The following is a 14,568-nucleotide window of genomic DNA, read 5'->3' on the forward strand; positions in this document are numbered from 1 at the left end:
GACTAGAGATCTCTTCAAGAAAATTGGAGATCTCAAGGGAACGTTTTGTTCAAAGACGGGCATGATAAAGGACAAAGAAGGCAGGGACCTAACAGAAGCAGATGAGATTAAGAAGAGGTGGCAAGAATACACAGAAGAACTATACAGGAAAGATCTGAATGTCCCTGATAGCCATGATAGTACGGTCACTGAACTTGAGCCGGACATCCTCGAGAGTGAAGTCAAGTGGGCCTTAGGAAGCATTAGTAACAACAAAGCTAGCGGAGATGACAGTATTCCAGCCGAGCTATTTAAAATCCTCAAAGATGATGCTGTTAAAGTGCTGCATTCAATATGCCAACAAATCTGGAACACTCAACAGTGGCCACAAGACTGGAAAAGGTCAGTTTACATTCCAATTCCAAAGAAGGGCAACGCCAAAGAGTGTTCAAACTACCGCACAATTGCGCTCATTTCACATGCCAGCAAGGTGATGCTCAAAATCCTACAAGCTAGGCTTCAGCAGTATGCGAACCGAGAACTACCGGAAGTACAAGCTGGGTTTCGAAGAGGCAGAGGAACTAGAGATCAAATCGCCAACATTCGCTGCATCATGGAGAAAGCAAGAGAATTCCAGAAAAACGTCTATTTCTGCTTCATTGACTACGCTAAAGCCTTTGATTGTGTGGATCACAACAAACTGTGGCAAATTCTGAAAGTGATGGGAGTACCAGACCACCTTACCTGTCTCCTGAGAAACCTGTACGAGGGTCAAGAAGCAACAGTAAGAACCAGACATGGAACAACCGAGTGGTTCAAAATTGGGAAAGGAGTACGACAAGGCTGCATATTGTCACCCTGCTTATTTAACTTATATGCAGAGTACATCATGAGAAATGCCAGGTTGGATGAATCACAGGTCGGAATTAAGATTGCCGGGAGAATTATCAACAACCTCTGATATGCAGACGATACCACCCTAATGGCAGAAAACGAAGAGGATCTCAAGAGCCTCTTGTTGAGGGTGAAAGAGGAGAGTGCAAAAGCTGGTTTGAAACTCAACATTAAAAAAACGAAGATCATGGCATCTGGCCCTATCATTTCCTGGCATATAGAAGGGGAAGAAATGGAAGCAGTGACAGATTTTACTTTCTTGGGCTCCAAGATCACCGCAGACGGTGACTGTAGCCATGAAATTAAAAGACGCTTGCTCCTTGGGAGGAAAGCTATGGCCAACCTAGACAGCATAGTAAGAAGCAGAGACATCACCTTGCCGACAAAGGTCCGTCTAATCAAAGCTATGGTTTTCCCAGTAGTAATGTATGGCTGTGAGAGCTGGACTATAAGGAAGGCTGAGCGCCGAAGAATTGATGCTTTCGAACTGTGGTGCTGGAGAAGACTCTTACGAGTCCCCTGGACTGCAAGGAGGTCAAATCAGTCCATCCTAAAGGAAATCAACCCTGACTGCTCATTGGAAGGACAGATACTGAAGCTGAAGCTCCAATATTTTGGCCACCTAATGCGAAGAGAAAACTCCCTGGAAAAGACCCTGATGCTGGGAAAGACTGAAGGCCAAAGGAGAAGGGGACGGCAGAGGATGAGATGGCTAGATAGCATCACGGATGCAATGAATATGAACTTGGGCACGCTCCGGGAGAGAGCGCAGGACAGGAGGGCCTGGCGTGCTATGGTCCATGGGGTCACGAAGAGTCGGACACGACTGAACGACTGAACAACAACAACAACAACAATGTGACCTTGGGTTCTAACTACAGACCATGCAGCAAGCCAATACTACTATCTTTAGAAGCAGTAAGGTATTCTCCCAGCTTTTATGGCTACAGCCAATTTATACACGTTAGAATGCATTACACAGGTGAATTAACAGAGCAGCGGAAGTTGCAATGTACCAAAAATGAGCTGATTCAGTGGTTTGGATCCAGATATCCATCCACACAAGTGGGCAGATGGAAGCTGACTCTCCTGACCCCTCTTCTCCCCCAGGATCCCCCACCCCCCAAATGCTCCTTCAAAGGTCGGGGGGCCTTGCTAAGTGGAGCACAGGGAGCTGAGGGGGAAAATCAGGGGGATACACCTTATTTGGCGGAGCAGATGGTGCCTCCACCTGATTTCCCACAATCTACCCCTTCCCTCTCAGCCTCCTTCTCCACTCAGCAGGGTTCCCTGACTCATGAAGGAGGACGGGGGGGGGGTGTCTTTGGAGCTGGTGGGGAGAAGAGGGGGTAGAAAAGTCAACTTCCCCCTGCCCCCTTCTGCAAGCACATGTCTGGATCCAACCCATAGTTTCAAAATTCCAATTACTTGCTCTCCATCATTTGGTCACCACTAGAATTCCTGACTAAGGCTAAGCTTTCTGGCATTCATTAGCTCATGAAAACCTATAAATCAGAGGGAGTTGACCACCAAAGAAGCCCATATTCAACTCCGCTCTCTAGGTTATAAAAAGCCACAGCACTATTCTTTTAAAGTGCTTTTACTTTACAATTTGCTATTTTTTAGACAATGCCGATTTATCCATGTTTACTTCTGAGATGGCAAAGTCTATCTGAGGAGACATTATTTATTATTTATTTATTTGTTACATTTATATCTCACCTTTCCTCCAAGGAGACCAATGCTCCCTCCTTTATCCTCACAACAACCCTGTGAGATAGGTTAAGCTGAGAGTCAGTGACTGGCCCAAAGTCACCCAATGAGTTTCATGGTTTAATGGAGGTTAGAACCTGGGTCTCCCGGCTTCCAGTCCAACCCTCTAAGCACTACACCACACTATCTAAGTTAACATGTTTGATAAGTTAACCTTATCAAAAAGTGCTTCCACTGCTGTGATATCTTCATAGATATTTATATTCGGGGAAGACTATTCCAAACACCACTCGGTGTGAAAATGAGGTGGACAAAGTCAACACACAGATTTTTCCACAGAGGAAACAAATCTATGAATTGGCTAGACTATAATTCCAGTCAACTTTCAAGAGAAATTTTTATTGGGAGAGGTCCACCCTTTATATAGGGTTTCTTCCCCACCATTTTAACTTGCTCTCCTTAAAAGATTTTAAGTTTTGCTGTTACTTGATAGGAAACTTAATGCCTCTCCCCCGCTAAACAGGAGAGAACTTTTATGTTTGTTCAAAATAGATCATGCACATTATGTATTATTATAAGCAAAGGCACATGTACCAAGTACATTTTTGTTCCCTTCCTTTTGTTGGTTTAAATCCCTATTGACCTCACAAGATAAACTTCACAAGATAAACCAATGGTAACAAGCCTACTTTTCAAACAAACATTTCTGAGAAAATATGTGAAGGGCAGGAGAACACAGAAGAAAATGGATGGCTTTATTTTATATACTGCTGCATGCTTATTCTCAGTGTTAACAAAAACACTCGTATTGGAGTGATGTGATAAAGATCATTCTCAACAAACTTTTTCAATCTAATTTTAAGCAACAGAAGAGCCCAGATGTCATAATTCTCTTGCATTCTAAACACTGGCTGGAACTGAAAGTTAACATCAGGGCCAACCCTACCATTAGGCAGAGGGCGGTGGTCACCTCAGGTGGCAGATACTGAGGGGTGTATGCACCAGCAATTCCTCCTGAGTCCCTCTCCTCTGGCCATTCCCTCTGCTGGAGGACAGAGCTGTGTGCACCATGAAGCCTGCCCTGAATCCCCTAAGCTACCCTGCTATCCTCAGGTGTGGAAAAGGATGCTGCTGTGTTGGCAGTGTTGAAGAAAGATTCAGCTACCAATCCAGTTGGCATCTGCCCAATGCAGGGAAGGTGTCATCTTGTCCTTTGTCTCAAGCTGGAAAATGTCTTGGGCTGGCCCTCACTAACATTCAACATTTTAACTACTGCAGAAAGAAAGAAAGAAAGAAAGAAAGAAAGAAAGAAAGAAAGACCAGATTGATGGGTCAGAGATGTATCCCTTGCATGTGTCATATTGGAATCTTGAGTTTTGACAGACCAAGAATCATTTTCAAGATCAAGGAGGGTATTTTTATTAGCTCATGGTGTGGGGGCAAAGGATTTAAAAAATCCTCCCCTAGAACCATGGCCTCAATCATAAGAACATAAGAAGAGCCATGCTGGATCAGAGCAAGGTCCATCTATTTTGTTCACACAGTGGCCAACCACCCACCCACAGGAAACCCCAAAGCAGGACATGAGTGTAACAGTACCCTCCTGCCCATGTTCCCCAGCATCTGGTATACATAGGCATACTGCCGCTGATAACAGGGGTACCATATAGCCATCAGAACTAGTAGCCATTAATAGCCTTCTCTTCCAGGAATTTGTCCAATCCACTTTTAAAGCCATCCAAATTGGTGGCCATCACTACATTGTGTGAATTCCATAGTTTAACTTGCACTGTGTGAAGAAGTACTTCCCTTTATCTGTCCTGAATTTCCCACCAATCAGCTTCATATGATGATCCCGGGTTCTAGTATTATGAGAAGGGGAGAAAAATGCCTTTTTTTCTAAGCTAAGCAGTCCCTGATGTTGTAACCTTTTCTCATAGGGAGTTGCTCCAGCCCCTTGATCATTTTAGTTTTCTACACTTTTTCCAACTCTACAATATCTTTTTTGAGGTGTGGTGACCAGAGCTGTACACATACGTGTGGTCTAAGTGTGGTCACACCATAAATTTGTATAAGGGGATTATGATCTTGGCACTTTTATTTTCAATTCCTTTCCTAATTATGCCTAACATGGAGTTTGCCTTTTTCACAACAGCCGCACACTGGGTCGACATGTTCATCGAGCTGTCCACCACAACCCCAAGATCTCTTTCTTGGTTAGTCACTGCTAGCTCAGATCCCATCAGCTTATACTTGAAGTTGGGATTTTTTTGCCCCGACGTGCATCACTTTGCCCCAACATGCATCACAATCCAAACTGCCCCTCTTTAAGCAAAGAAAAGGAAGTCAGGAGATTGGTGGCAGTGCCATGTTGTTTTTGTCATTTAACTGGAAGTGGGCCATGAGAAATTTACCCATCAAGTGACATGAAACCAAAGCTTAACCCAGGCAAGGCAGAAAGGTATTTCGTGGGAGCTCCATTTGTCTGGGCTGGCGATTTTCACCCTCTGCTAGACAGTGCTGCCCTCTGCCTGAAGGGACAAGTTCACAGTCTGGGGTGCTCCTTGATCTAGCTTTGTCATTGGAGGTAAAGGTTGCATCTGTTATACACAGCACCTTTTGCCAGCTTAGGTATGCCAGCTGGTGTGTGAACTGTGACTTGTCCTGGACAAAGGTAGCTGGGCCTCAATTATCCATGCTTTTGATTAGACTACCATAATGAATTATATGTGGGTCCACATTTGAAGATAATTTGGAAACTGCAATGAGTTCAAATATAGCTGAGAGGCTATTAACTGGAACAGGGTGTTATCACGTTTTATGATGTGGTGGCATCATAATCATTGTTTTTATTGGGATTTTATTTGTATCATCATTATTAAGTTTTAAACTGTAATACACTGACAGGAATTTATTTATGAGGCACTGAATAAAATCAGTCAATAAATCACATTAAGCCTGTGCTTTTCCAACAGTTTATTTCCAGGCTCATCTCAAAGTGTTGGTTTTGACCTTTAATGTCCTTCACAGCTTGAGACCATGGTATTTGAAAGAACACTCATCTTCACTTGTGCTTGCATACATCAAGATCTTTAACAGAAGCCCTTCTTTGGCTGCTCATCTTTTTGAGGAGCTGTAGGTGGCTACCCAGGAAAGGGCCTTTTTGGTGGTGGTGCACCATCTGTGGAATTCTCTCCCCAGTGAGGTTCACTTGCCACCTACTTTGATGTAGTAACTGAAGTGAAATGTCATTTCAGCTTCAGGAGAAGACTTAAAATAAATAAATAACCAGGCCTTTTAATCTGACTCGTTTTATCTCTGTTGATTGCTTTTATGTTGCTTTTGTTTTATTTCTGTTGACTGCTTTTCTGCTGCTCTTTCAAACTGTATTGTTTTAGTGTGTGTGTGTGTGTGTGTGTTGTGTTTTTTAACTTCATTTTTACTGTAGTTTAAAATCTAAGCCACCCTGGGAACTTGTTGAAGGGTGAGGTATAAAATAAATCCTTAAAACAAACAAAATGATTACTTTGCTTTGGAAGCAAACCTATGACAAAGTGGACAGGTAGCTGCTAGCTACCTCCAATGTCTAAACTACAGGATAGTAGCCTCTATAAATAAAGAGAAACATTCCTTGAAAAGAGAAACATACATCATTGCTTTTTTTTTAATTGAACATTCAACCTTTCTCTTCATATCCACAGCAAAAGATGATTCTACATCTTTTTTCCCTTTTTCCTAATGCTCTATTTATGATCATTTAAAATGATGATGTAATTTTTAAAATTAATCTATAATACATATTGTAATTAATTTATAATGTGACAATAGCACAATCCTGATTGAAAATGGCTACATTTCTATAACTTTTAACACATGCTGCCAATATGTCTCTAAAAATACCACAAAAGTCTATGACAAGGAGAAGTAGCCTTCCCCAACTGTTGCCCTCCAGATGCGTTGGACTACAACTCCCATCATCTCCAGTCACCAGGGCCATTCTCATGTGATGCAGTTGCTAAAGGACACGGAGCTTGGCTAGGAAAAAAAGTTGGCAAACTGACTTCACTATATTCTTTTCTCTGCTGTTTTACATTCTAGATGTTAAAACTGCAATTATCATGATATAGTTCTCATGCCTGATTCCTCTCAGGGCCAAATTAAATCCATGCTGAATTCTCTTCCACAAATAAACACTGGATTTGGTGGTGAGTTTTTCCTTTTCTATTATTTTGGGCTCATTTTTATCTGAATATGGATCAGAAAAGCCAAGGCAAGAAGCAGGTGGGACAACTTTTAAAAAGAAGCTTTGATGATAAACACAGGATTTCCGAGCTGAAGTTCATGCTGAAGACATTGGGTTGGATATTGTCTTAGTCATACTTAAGAGCAGACCCACTAACAAGTAGATGGGAAATCAAATAACTTGGGACCAACTTAGATCCCATTGAAATCAATGAGTCTACTCAAATTATGACGAAGTCTGGATCCAAGTCATAATTAAGCTCCTTGAAAGTGGCTAACAAAATCAGCTATGTATTGGGCTAGCTCAGCCTTCACCACCCTGGTGCCTTCCAGATGTGTTAAAACTCCCAGCATCCCCCAGCCAGCATGCATGGATGGGGAATGCTGGGTGTTGTAGTCCAGGACATCTGGAGGGCACCAGGTTGGAGAAGGCTGAGCTAGTATATCAGAAATCTGTATAGCATTAGGGAGAGAACAAGTGTACCATAAGAAGAAAACTATAGCCCAATGTTGATGCTCTACATGCACACGCACACCAAAATAAAAAAGTTGATTCTACATGTTAAACATTGTATCAAATAACTGCATATTTTCTACTTGTGATCTTGAGACACTCTATTCATTTGAGGGCACACACAATAATTTATTGATGTACATGTCGTACAACCAGAATAGATATTCCAGTTAAAAATAAATCTTCATTGTTATTCTGGTTGTTTTTGCTATAAAACTTTTTAAAAAATATTATTAGCAAGTCTGCCCTTGAGAACGAACTATTGCTTTCATGGTCAATTATCCCTAGGGAAAGCAAAGTCATGGGAAGAATCACTGGTTTCTTTCTTGCTGTCAAACACGGCTTTTCAAAATCAGAATTACTTTCATCATACATATAAAGCCAAGGCTGATGTGAGTTAAAGGGTTTTACAGCAGAAATGATGGTGTGAACACGTTCCCCAGCTGCCTTCTCCCCCATTGCAGCTTTTGGGCCTTAATGATTATTACCTTCTCCAGGTTTATACTTAATTTTTCTAAATCTCTTTTAAAACACTCCATTGTATGGGGTAGGTATGACAGGAATTGTGGCTAAGCATTTAGCCATAAGAAATTACATGAAGGTAGAATTGTGACACAGCCAAAGCTAGTGAGAACATTACAGAAGTACAAAGAAGCTTAGACATACAAGCTAGGTTCAGACAACACAATAACTCACACTGAAGGGTTGTGTGTGGGTTGTCACTGAACTGCAGGATGCTGTTGAAATGTGGGTTATTGTGTTGTCTGAATCCAGCTGCGCTAACAAACCATAGTTTCTTAACCATGAACAACCCACAGTTCACAACCCAACAACAAACCAAGGGTTCTCTTCATGGATTGTTCATGGAGCATGCACAGAGAGCACTGGATGGGGCTCCACCCTAAAGCTTTGCTCAGCTCTAGAATGTTCTGAATGACTGTTCTGTGCAGCTGCATAATCCATAGGTACGAGTCTCAGAGGCCACAAAGAAGAAATATATTTCTATGGATTTGGAGGATTCCTCCTTCATCTCCTCACAAGGAGATGCCTTTCTTATAAAAAAAAATAAAAATAAAGACAGGGCCTCTCTTCTGCTTTTAATCCTCATATGAACTGATATAATTGCAAAAAAGGGAGAGGAAAGGAAGCAAAGATAAGAAACCTACACAATAGCCTTCTTTCTAAAAGCCATCACCAAAAACATGTCTGAAATCAGGTGCTATTTTTCCCCAAATGAAAAGTAAATCAACATAACATTAAGCAGTTTAACCACTAAGCATATTTTTCCATGCAAACTCTGTTATGTCAATTATGAAGCCTGTACAGAAACACAACTTAGTGGAGTTCCGAATAATCTTCAGGGCTTTTGCAAGATTACATGCAGGACAGAAACTATGATGGAATTATCATTTTTCCTGGAGTGAGCCTCAGAGCCTCTTTTTCAGAGTTCTTCCAATGCCAGTGTCTTCTAAGGAAAACTTTAATGAAATCACCACCATGAGGGAATGTAATGTCATATTGGTTATAATAAGGGTAACACTAGGAATATCAAGACAGAGGTGGGCCATATGAAGGATTTAAACTGTGGTCTATTTTAAAAACTCATTGACCAGGTTCACGTGATCACGGAGGGAAAATAAGCCAAGGTGGGTTATTTTCCTTCCTTGCGTATGCTGGTCATGAGCCACCTAATTAGCATAAGTACCTTCTCCAGGCATGGGTTGTCATGACATCTCAATCCAGTGAGGGTGGGTGGATGTGGCACTTTACAAACCACTCTGAAACCCATGGCTTGTTCTAGGTGGCTTATTTTCCATCCGTGATTGTGTGAACCCACCCAATATTTTCCAATAACTCTTGTTCCCCAGTCAATGTTCCCAATCATTCTTCTACAGGACCTTTTAAATGTAGGATGCCACTAGTGTAAATCTCAGAGGCCAGGTGCATGAAAATAAACATTGCATTAGGGCTCCATTTCCCGGCATCTACAGAAAAGGAAGACTATGAAAACTGGTTGACTCTGCCCAAAGAGCCAGTATATAAAGAACTCTTCACATGCAGAGAAATCATATGATGCAGCTTTGGGGGGATTGTACTTCAGACTGTGTGTAAGGAACTGCTTGTTCGAATGCTCCCCAGTGTGAAAAGCTCCCTGAACACAGAAAATAGTATGTTCCAGAGAAAGGGCCTAAATTAGCCTTCTGCTTGATATGTTGCTTTTCTATGTCCAGGGACTTTTTAAACATGGAATAATACTCAAACATGTGATCACTGACACCTGCTACTTGGACCCTTCTAGCTGGAGATGCCAAGGATTGAATATGTGGTCTTCTGCCTACAGAGCATGTGCTCTACTGCTGAACAATGGCCCCTTCCATTATAATCCTAGGGCGGGAACCCTATGAACATATATCAAATGCCTTATATTGAGTCACACTTGGCTATCTAACTAGTGCTGTCTGCTCTGACCGGCAGCAGCTTCCTGGAGTCCTAGGTAGAGGTCCCAGCCATGATATCAAAGACAGAGATGCTGGAATCTAACCTACAGGCAGAACTACCACATATGGACCATAACTGTTTTTCAGGAAACAGTAGACACATACAAGTTTCTGAAGGCACTGGAAGACTATTTACCTGTACACAGTGTTCTCTCTATGCAGGTCTTCTAAGCCACAAAGAATCTCTGCTGCATAAAACAAAGCTCTTTCTTCCTCAAAGCCTGGGTTTCCCATATTATAGATGTGGAACTTCAAGTCACCCCCATTCATTATGGTTAGAACTAAACAGAGTGCATCCTTTGTTTCATAGGCATAGGCTAAATTGACCTAGAAAGATAGTTAGGACAGTTCAAGCGCAAGAAAATTCTCATTGCATAGATAACATTCATTGCATGTTAGGAATGACATAAGACATCATATGGTTTAAAAGGAAGAAAAAGGAATTGGAGAAATTGCCAACTATTAAAATACCCCCTCAAGATTTAAAAGCAGCCAGACAATTTCAGTGGGTGTAGAAGATTATAATGATCACACACAGTACTGTGGATTCACAGTTCCATGAACACTTTTAGAAGATGTACAGATTTGACAATATATCCTCTCATTTATCTGTCCTCCATCATGTCAACAGCAGCTCAATAGCTGTCAAAGGAAGCATGATATATTCTGGACTTTTGTACTATGGTAGGTACTTGTAGACAATCCATAGAAGCATGCATTCCATTATTTGAGATCCCTCTGCAGAAAATTACTTACCATGAGCACTTTGGAACCACTCAATTCTAGCAAAGTCTAGCAATTGCCAGTGAATGGTATACAGAAAAATCTGTGGTAGCAACAGTAACGACAAAAGAAATCATACACAGCCAAATTCATAAGATGTGTGTGCTACCTAATGGAAAAATTGTGCCCATCCAAATTTGTCAATACTTACTACAAATTGACTATTGACTTTTTCTAGAATCTGCTTTTCATTTAGGGCCATGGATTCACCTTTCCTCTTCTTTATTCGTTTCTTCTCTAACCTTTTGCAGGCATACATTTTCCCAGTTGCTCGTACTTGGCAAGCACATACCTGAAAGGGGCGGGGTGGGGCAAATTATGGAAGGAAGGGTTGTAGAGGAGAAGTTAGCAACTTAGCAAAACCTCTTCTTGACAAAACTACATATCTCAACTCCCTTACCTTTTAAAGAAATTATTTGGAATTAACTAAGCAGATTTATTCTGCTACTTCCAGAATAGATGGTCTTGGGTATGGGAAACGGAGCAAATTATGAAGAGAAATGCAGAGAGCACATTACCTTCTAAAGTGGGAGGCCATAAGCCAATTTTAAGTACTAACCTTACCACCTAAAGAGGAGACTCCCCATAAGACAGTTAAGTCCAGAGACTCCCTACCTCACCCTGCAATAAGATCAATACGTACAAAGTCTAAAGTGACTCAACTGCATCACTGATCAGAATAAACCTTATAGAACTGGCAACCTTAACCCTCCAGAGGGTTAAGCCACACAGGACCAGGAAAGCTCCTATTGTACCAAGCTGGGAAACTGGAATGCACTTCCTGAACCACTTTTCAAGGGGACAAAGAAATCTATGAAACATGTTGCAAAGTGATATTTGAAGTCAGGCCTTTCAAAAGCTCAGATGGATCGAGATATAGTCATACTTAAAGGAGACCCATTGAAATCAATGTGGTTTTAGTTAGTCATGACTAATTTAAGCCCCAGTGAATTTAATGGGTCTACTCTAAATATGACTAAATCTGGATCCAACCCATTATGTTTTATTAGTACTTTAGATTTACATCCAAGTAAAAATTCTCTCTCTCTCTCTCTCTCTCTCTCTCACACACACACACACACACACACACACCGCTTAAGGGTCAATCATGAAAATCATACAATGATTAACATTTTCATGCTCAGACCATCAGCTTTATTTGGCTGCAGGTTAGTCTGTTGTTCTGAGGAGGAAATAGTTTTTAACAGACGTTTTCAGAATTACTCACCTCCCCAAAACCACCTTTTCCTAATACCCTGTATTGCCTAAATGTGTTCTTCGTTACTGGTTGTCTGAAAGAATAAAAGAATAGATGGGGGGGGGGAGAAAATACTGTTAATACCTTTTTTAAAATGTTGATTTAAAGTTTATTTAGAGAAAACCATATCCTAACCATCAACTTCTATTAATTGACCAACTGGGGCTATTAGCTCAACAAACAAAAAGTTAGCTAGCCATTACTACCAGCATTTCAAAATTGTTTTTGTTGTTGTTTATTAGCTCAGTCACTTCCGACTCTTCATGACTTCATGGACCAGCCCACGCCAAAGCTTCCTGTCAGCTGTCGCCACACCCAGCTCCCCCAAGGTCGAGTCCATCACCTCCAGAATATCATCCATCCATCTTGCCCTTGGCCGGCCCCTCTTCCTTTTGCCTTCCACTTTCCCTAGCATCAGCATCTTCTCCAGGGTATCCTGTCTTCTCATTATGTGGCCAAAGTACTTCAGTTTTGCCTTTAATATCATTCCCTCAAGTGAGCAGTCTGGCTTTATTTCCTGGAGTATGGACTGGTTTGATTTTCTTGCAGTCCAAGGCACTTTCAAAATTCTACATGGTGTTAAATATAGGGACTTGCTCCCTGCTCGGTAGTAGTTAATATTACCTATTAACGGTAATAGCACAGGTTCAGTACATTGGCAGCTCAATTGCCCTTCATTGGAGAGAGGTAGCAGGACCTGGCTTGATGTATGACCCATGAAGCTTTTCCTCTTTCTCAATGCAGCCAGAACAACTACAGGTGGAACCACATGTTACCTCGACAAATGTGTTTTCCCAAAACCTCATTTGTGGTGGCAATTTGAACTGCCCAACTTGAACCAAGAAGAACTCGCAGACAGGATGAAAGGCATAGAGCCCTTCCTGTGCTCACCGATTCTCTCCTGTAAATGCCCCCCAACCCCTGTTTTCATCCAGCTGGGTTTACTTTAGATCTCAGAGTCTGGCAGGTGAAAAACGGAAGGGAGAACCAGCAGACAAGGCAGGGTTTAAGGGCCTACTCGCACCCACCAATTTCCCCCTATAAAATGACTCTCCAGCCCCCACATTAATATTACAAGAAAAACACTGCATGGGAATCCTGTTTGTCTCTCAGCATGTATTGGCACCCTAAATCCCCTAACCTCCCCTTCTGGGGTCATACAGACTGCAGCAGGATGGAGGTGGTGGAGGTGTGCAGACAGGGCCACAGTTGTTTTCAGAGTATGTCCACAAAGAAGCTTCTTCTGCTCCTGTGCTGAGCTTTAGGACATAATCAAAATCACAGGGACCATGTTGCATGACATTCATGCATCCTTCCCTGCATGTGGACTGAGCCAATTCCATGAATTCCCTCTAGTTCCACTATCTTCCATGCAGGCTACTGAGTATCAGGATGGGATGCCTGTGGGTATCAGGATGGGATCAGCAGTTCAGATCTCCGGAGAGAAAAAACAAAAATATGTAGTATCGTAGACATGACAGTACAGTTTGGTTGCAGGTGTTCCCTGTGCTGTGTTAGAAATTTATTAAAGGCACACAGCTCTGGAAATTGCACAGAAATTTATTAAAGGCACACAGCTCCTGAAATATAGAGTCAGAGCGTGGAATCAATACCTAGAAACCTGGGTTCAAATATCACCACCTGTGATGTACTCTGCACACTAAAACAAAAATAAAATATGGAGTTGGGATAATGTTTGAGGATTATATAGCGATTGCCTGATGGACTGCCAGATAGAAATAAAAACTGGAATAAAAATGCACAACTACTGTCAAAGGAATTTTGCCTTTTCCATCCCAGGTGAAATGTTTTCCCCCTTTTATAGCTGAAGTGGGGCAATCTTTAGGTAGTGTTAGGGCATTTATAAAGGCAATTTGAATCTCCACGCCCCCCCCCCCCCAGTCCACACTTGCAAACTGATCATAAATATATTATGTTACTGCAAACCCTATAGATTGTGGATGGGGTGTAATCTCATATTGTCATTTTCTGATGTCAGTTAAAGGAAGAATTCAGTACAGGAAACATGGGCTGAGTCAGCAAACTGAACAGCCACATTTGCAATTTCATTTCCTACTGATCCGCCAGTTTCTTGTTGAAGGCATATCAGCTGTGAAGCTGATTGCTTTCTACCCCAGTCTTCTACAGGGGACATTTCGAATAAAGGTCAAGTCTAGACCTGGGTCATCCAACTCCCATCTATAATTGGATTTTGTAAACTAATGGAAAACATGTTTTTTCATATTTCTGTTTCCTTCCAGGCCCCTCCCCTAAAACCAACAAAAACATTACTCCTTCAGCAAAGAAGTCAATAAATATTCACAGGCAATACTCAAAATAGTATCTTCACTGCTGTTTTCTTGTCTGAATCAATCCAGCCACCAGGAGGCGGTGTGTTAATATATTGGGGTAAAGCTTGAGATATCAAAGTCATTATGGAAGGCTACCATGTGCCTTAAAAATGGGGAGAGAATGTCAAATAATGGAAAAGATGAAACCCAGAAATGAAACTGGGTATATGCAAGCTTCTGAGAAAGTTTCATAAACCCTATAAGGGGTTTTCTATATCCATAGTGCTAAATTTTGAAAGTGAGATGTGCTGGAGGCTCCCAGCTGCCAGAAAGCTACATCCATCTGCCCTTCCTAATCCCAGATGTGTGGGTGTGGTCTTGCCTGTAGTTACTCTT

At 41.7% G+C, this 14,568-nt stretch overlaps 1 protein-coding gene across 1 annotated transcript in view; it reads right to left on the reverse strand.

Annotated features, from left to right (window-relative positions):
* Nucleotides 1–14,568, reverse strand: part of GRK5 (G protein-coupled receptor kinase 5) — a 240,768-nt gene that overhangs the window by 34,925 nt on the left and 191,275 nt on the right. Inside the window, exons 7-9 of the mRNA XM_084846082.1 lie at nucleotides 11,852–11,915; nucleotides 10,775–10,915; nucleotides 9,977–10,167 (exon numbers count right to left, since the gene is read on the reverse strand). Coding sequence (XP_084702208.1) covers nucleotides 9,977–10,167; nucleotides 10,775–10,915; nucleotides 11,852–11,915 — 396 coding nt within the window. The remainder of the gene's footprint in view (nucleotides 1–9,976; nucleotides 10,168–10,774; nucleotides 10,916–11,851; nucleotides 11,916–14,568) is intronic.

This window comes from Heloderma suspectum, chromosome 3 (assembly GCF_057233095.1).
Source record: "Heloderma suspectum isolate Gila_16-S chromosome 3, 16-S_ref, whole genome shotgun sequence".
NCBI lineage: Eukaryota > Metazoa > Chordata > Lepidosauria > Squamata > Helodermatidae > Heloderma > Heloderma suspectum.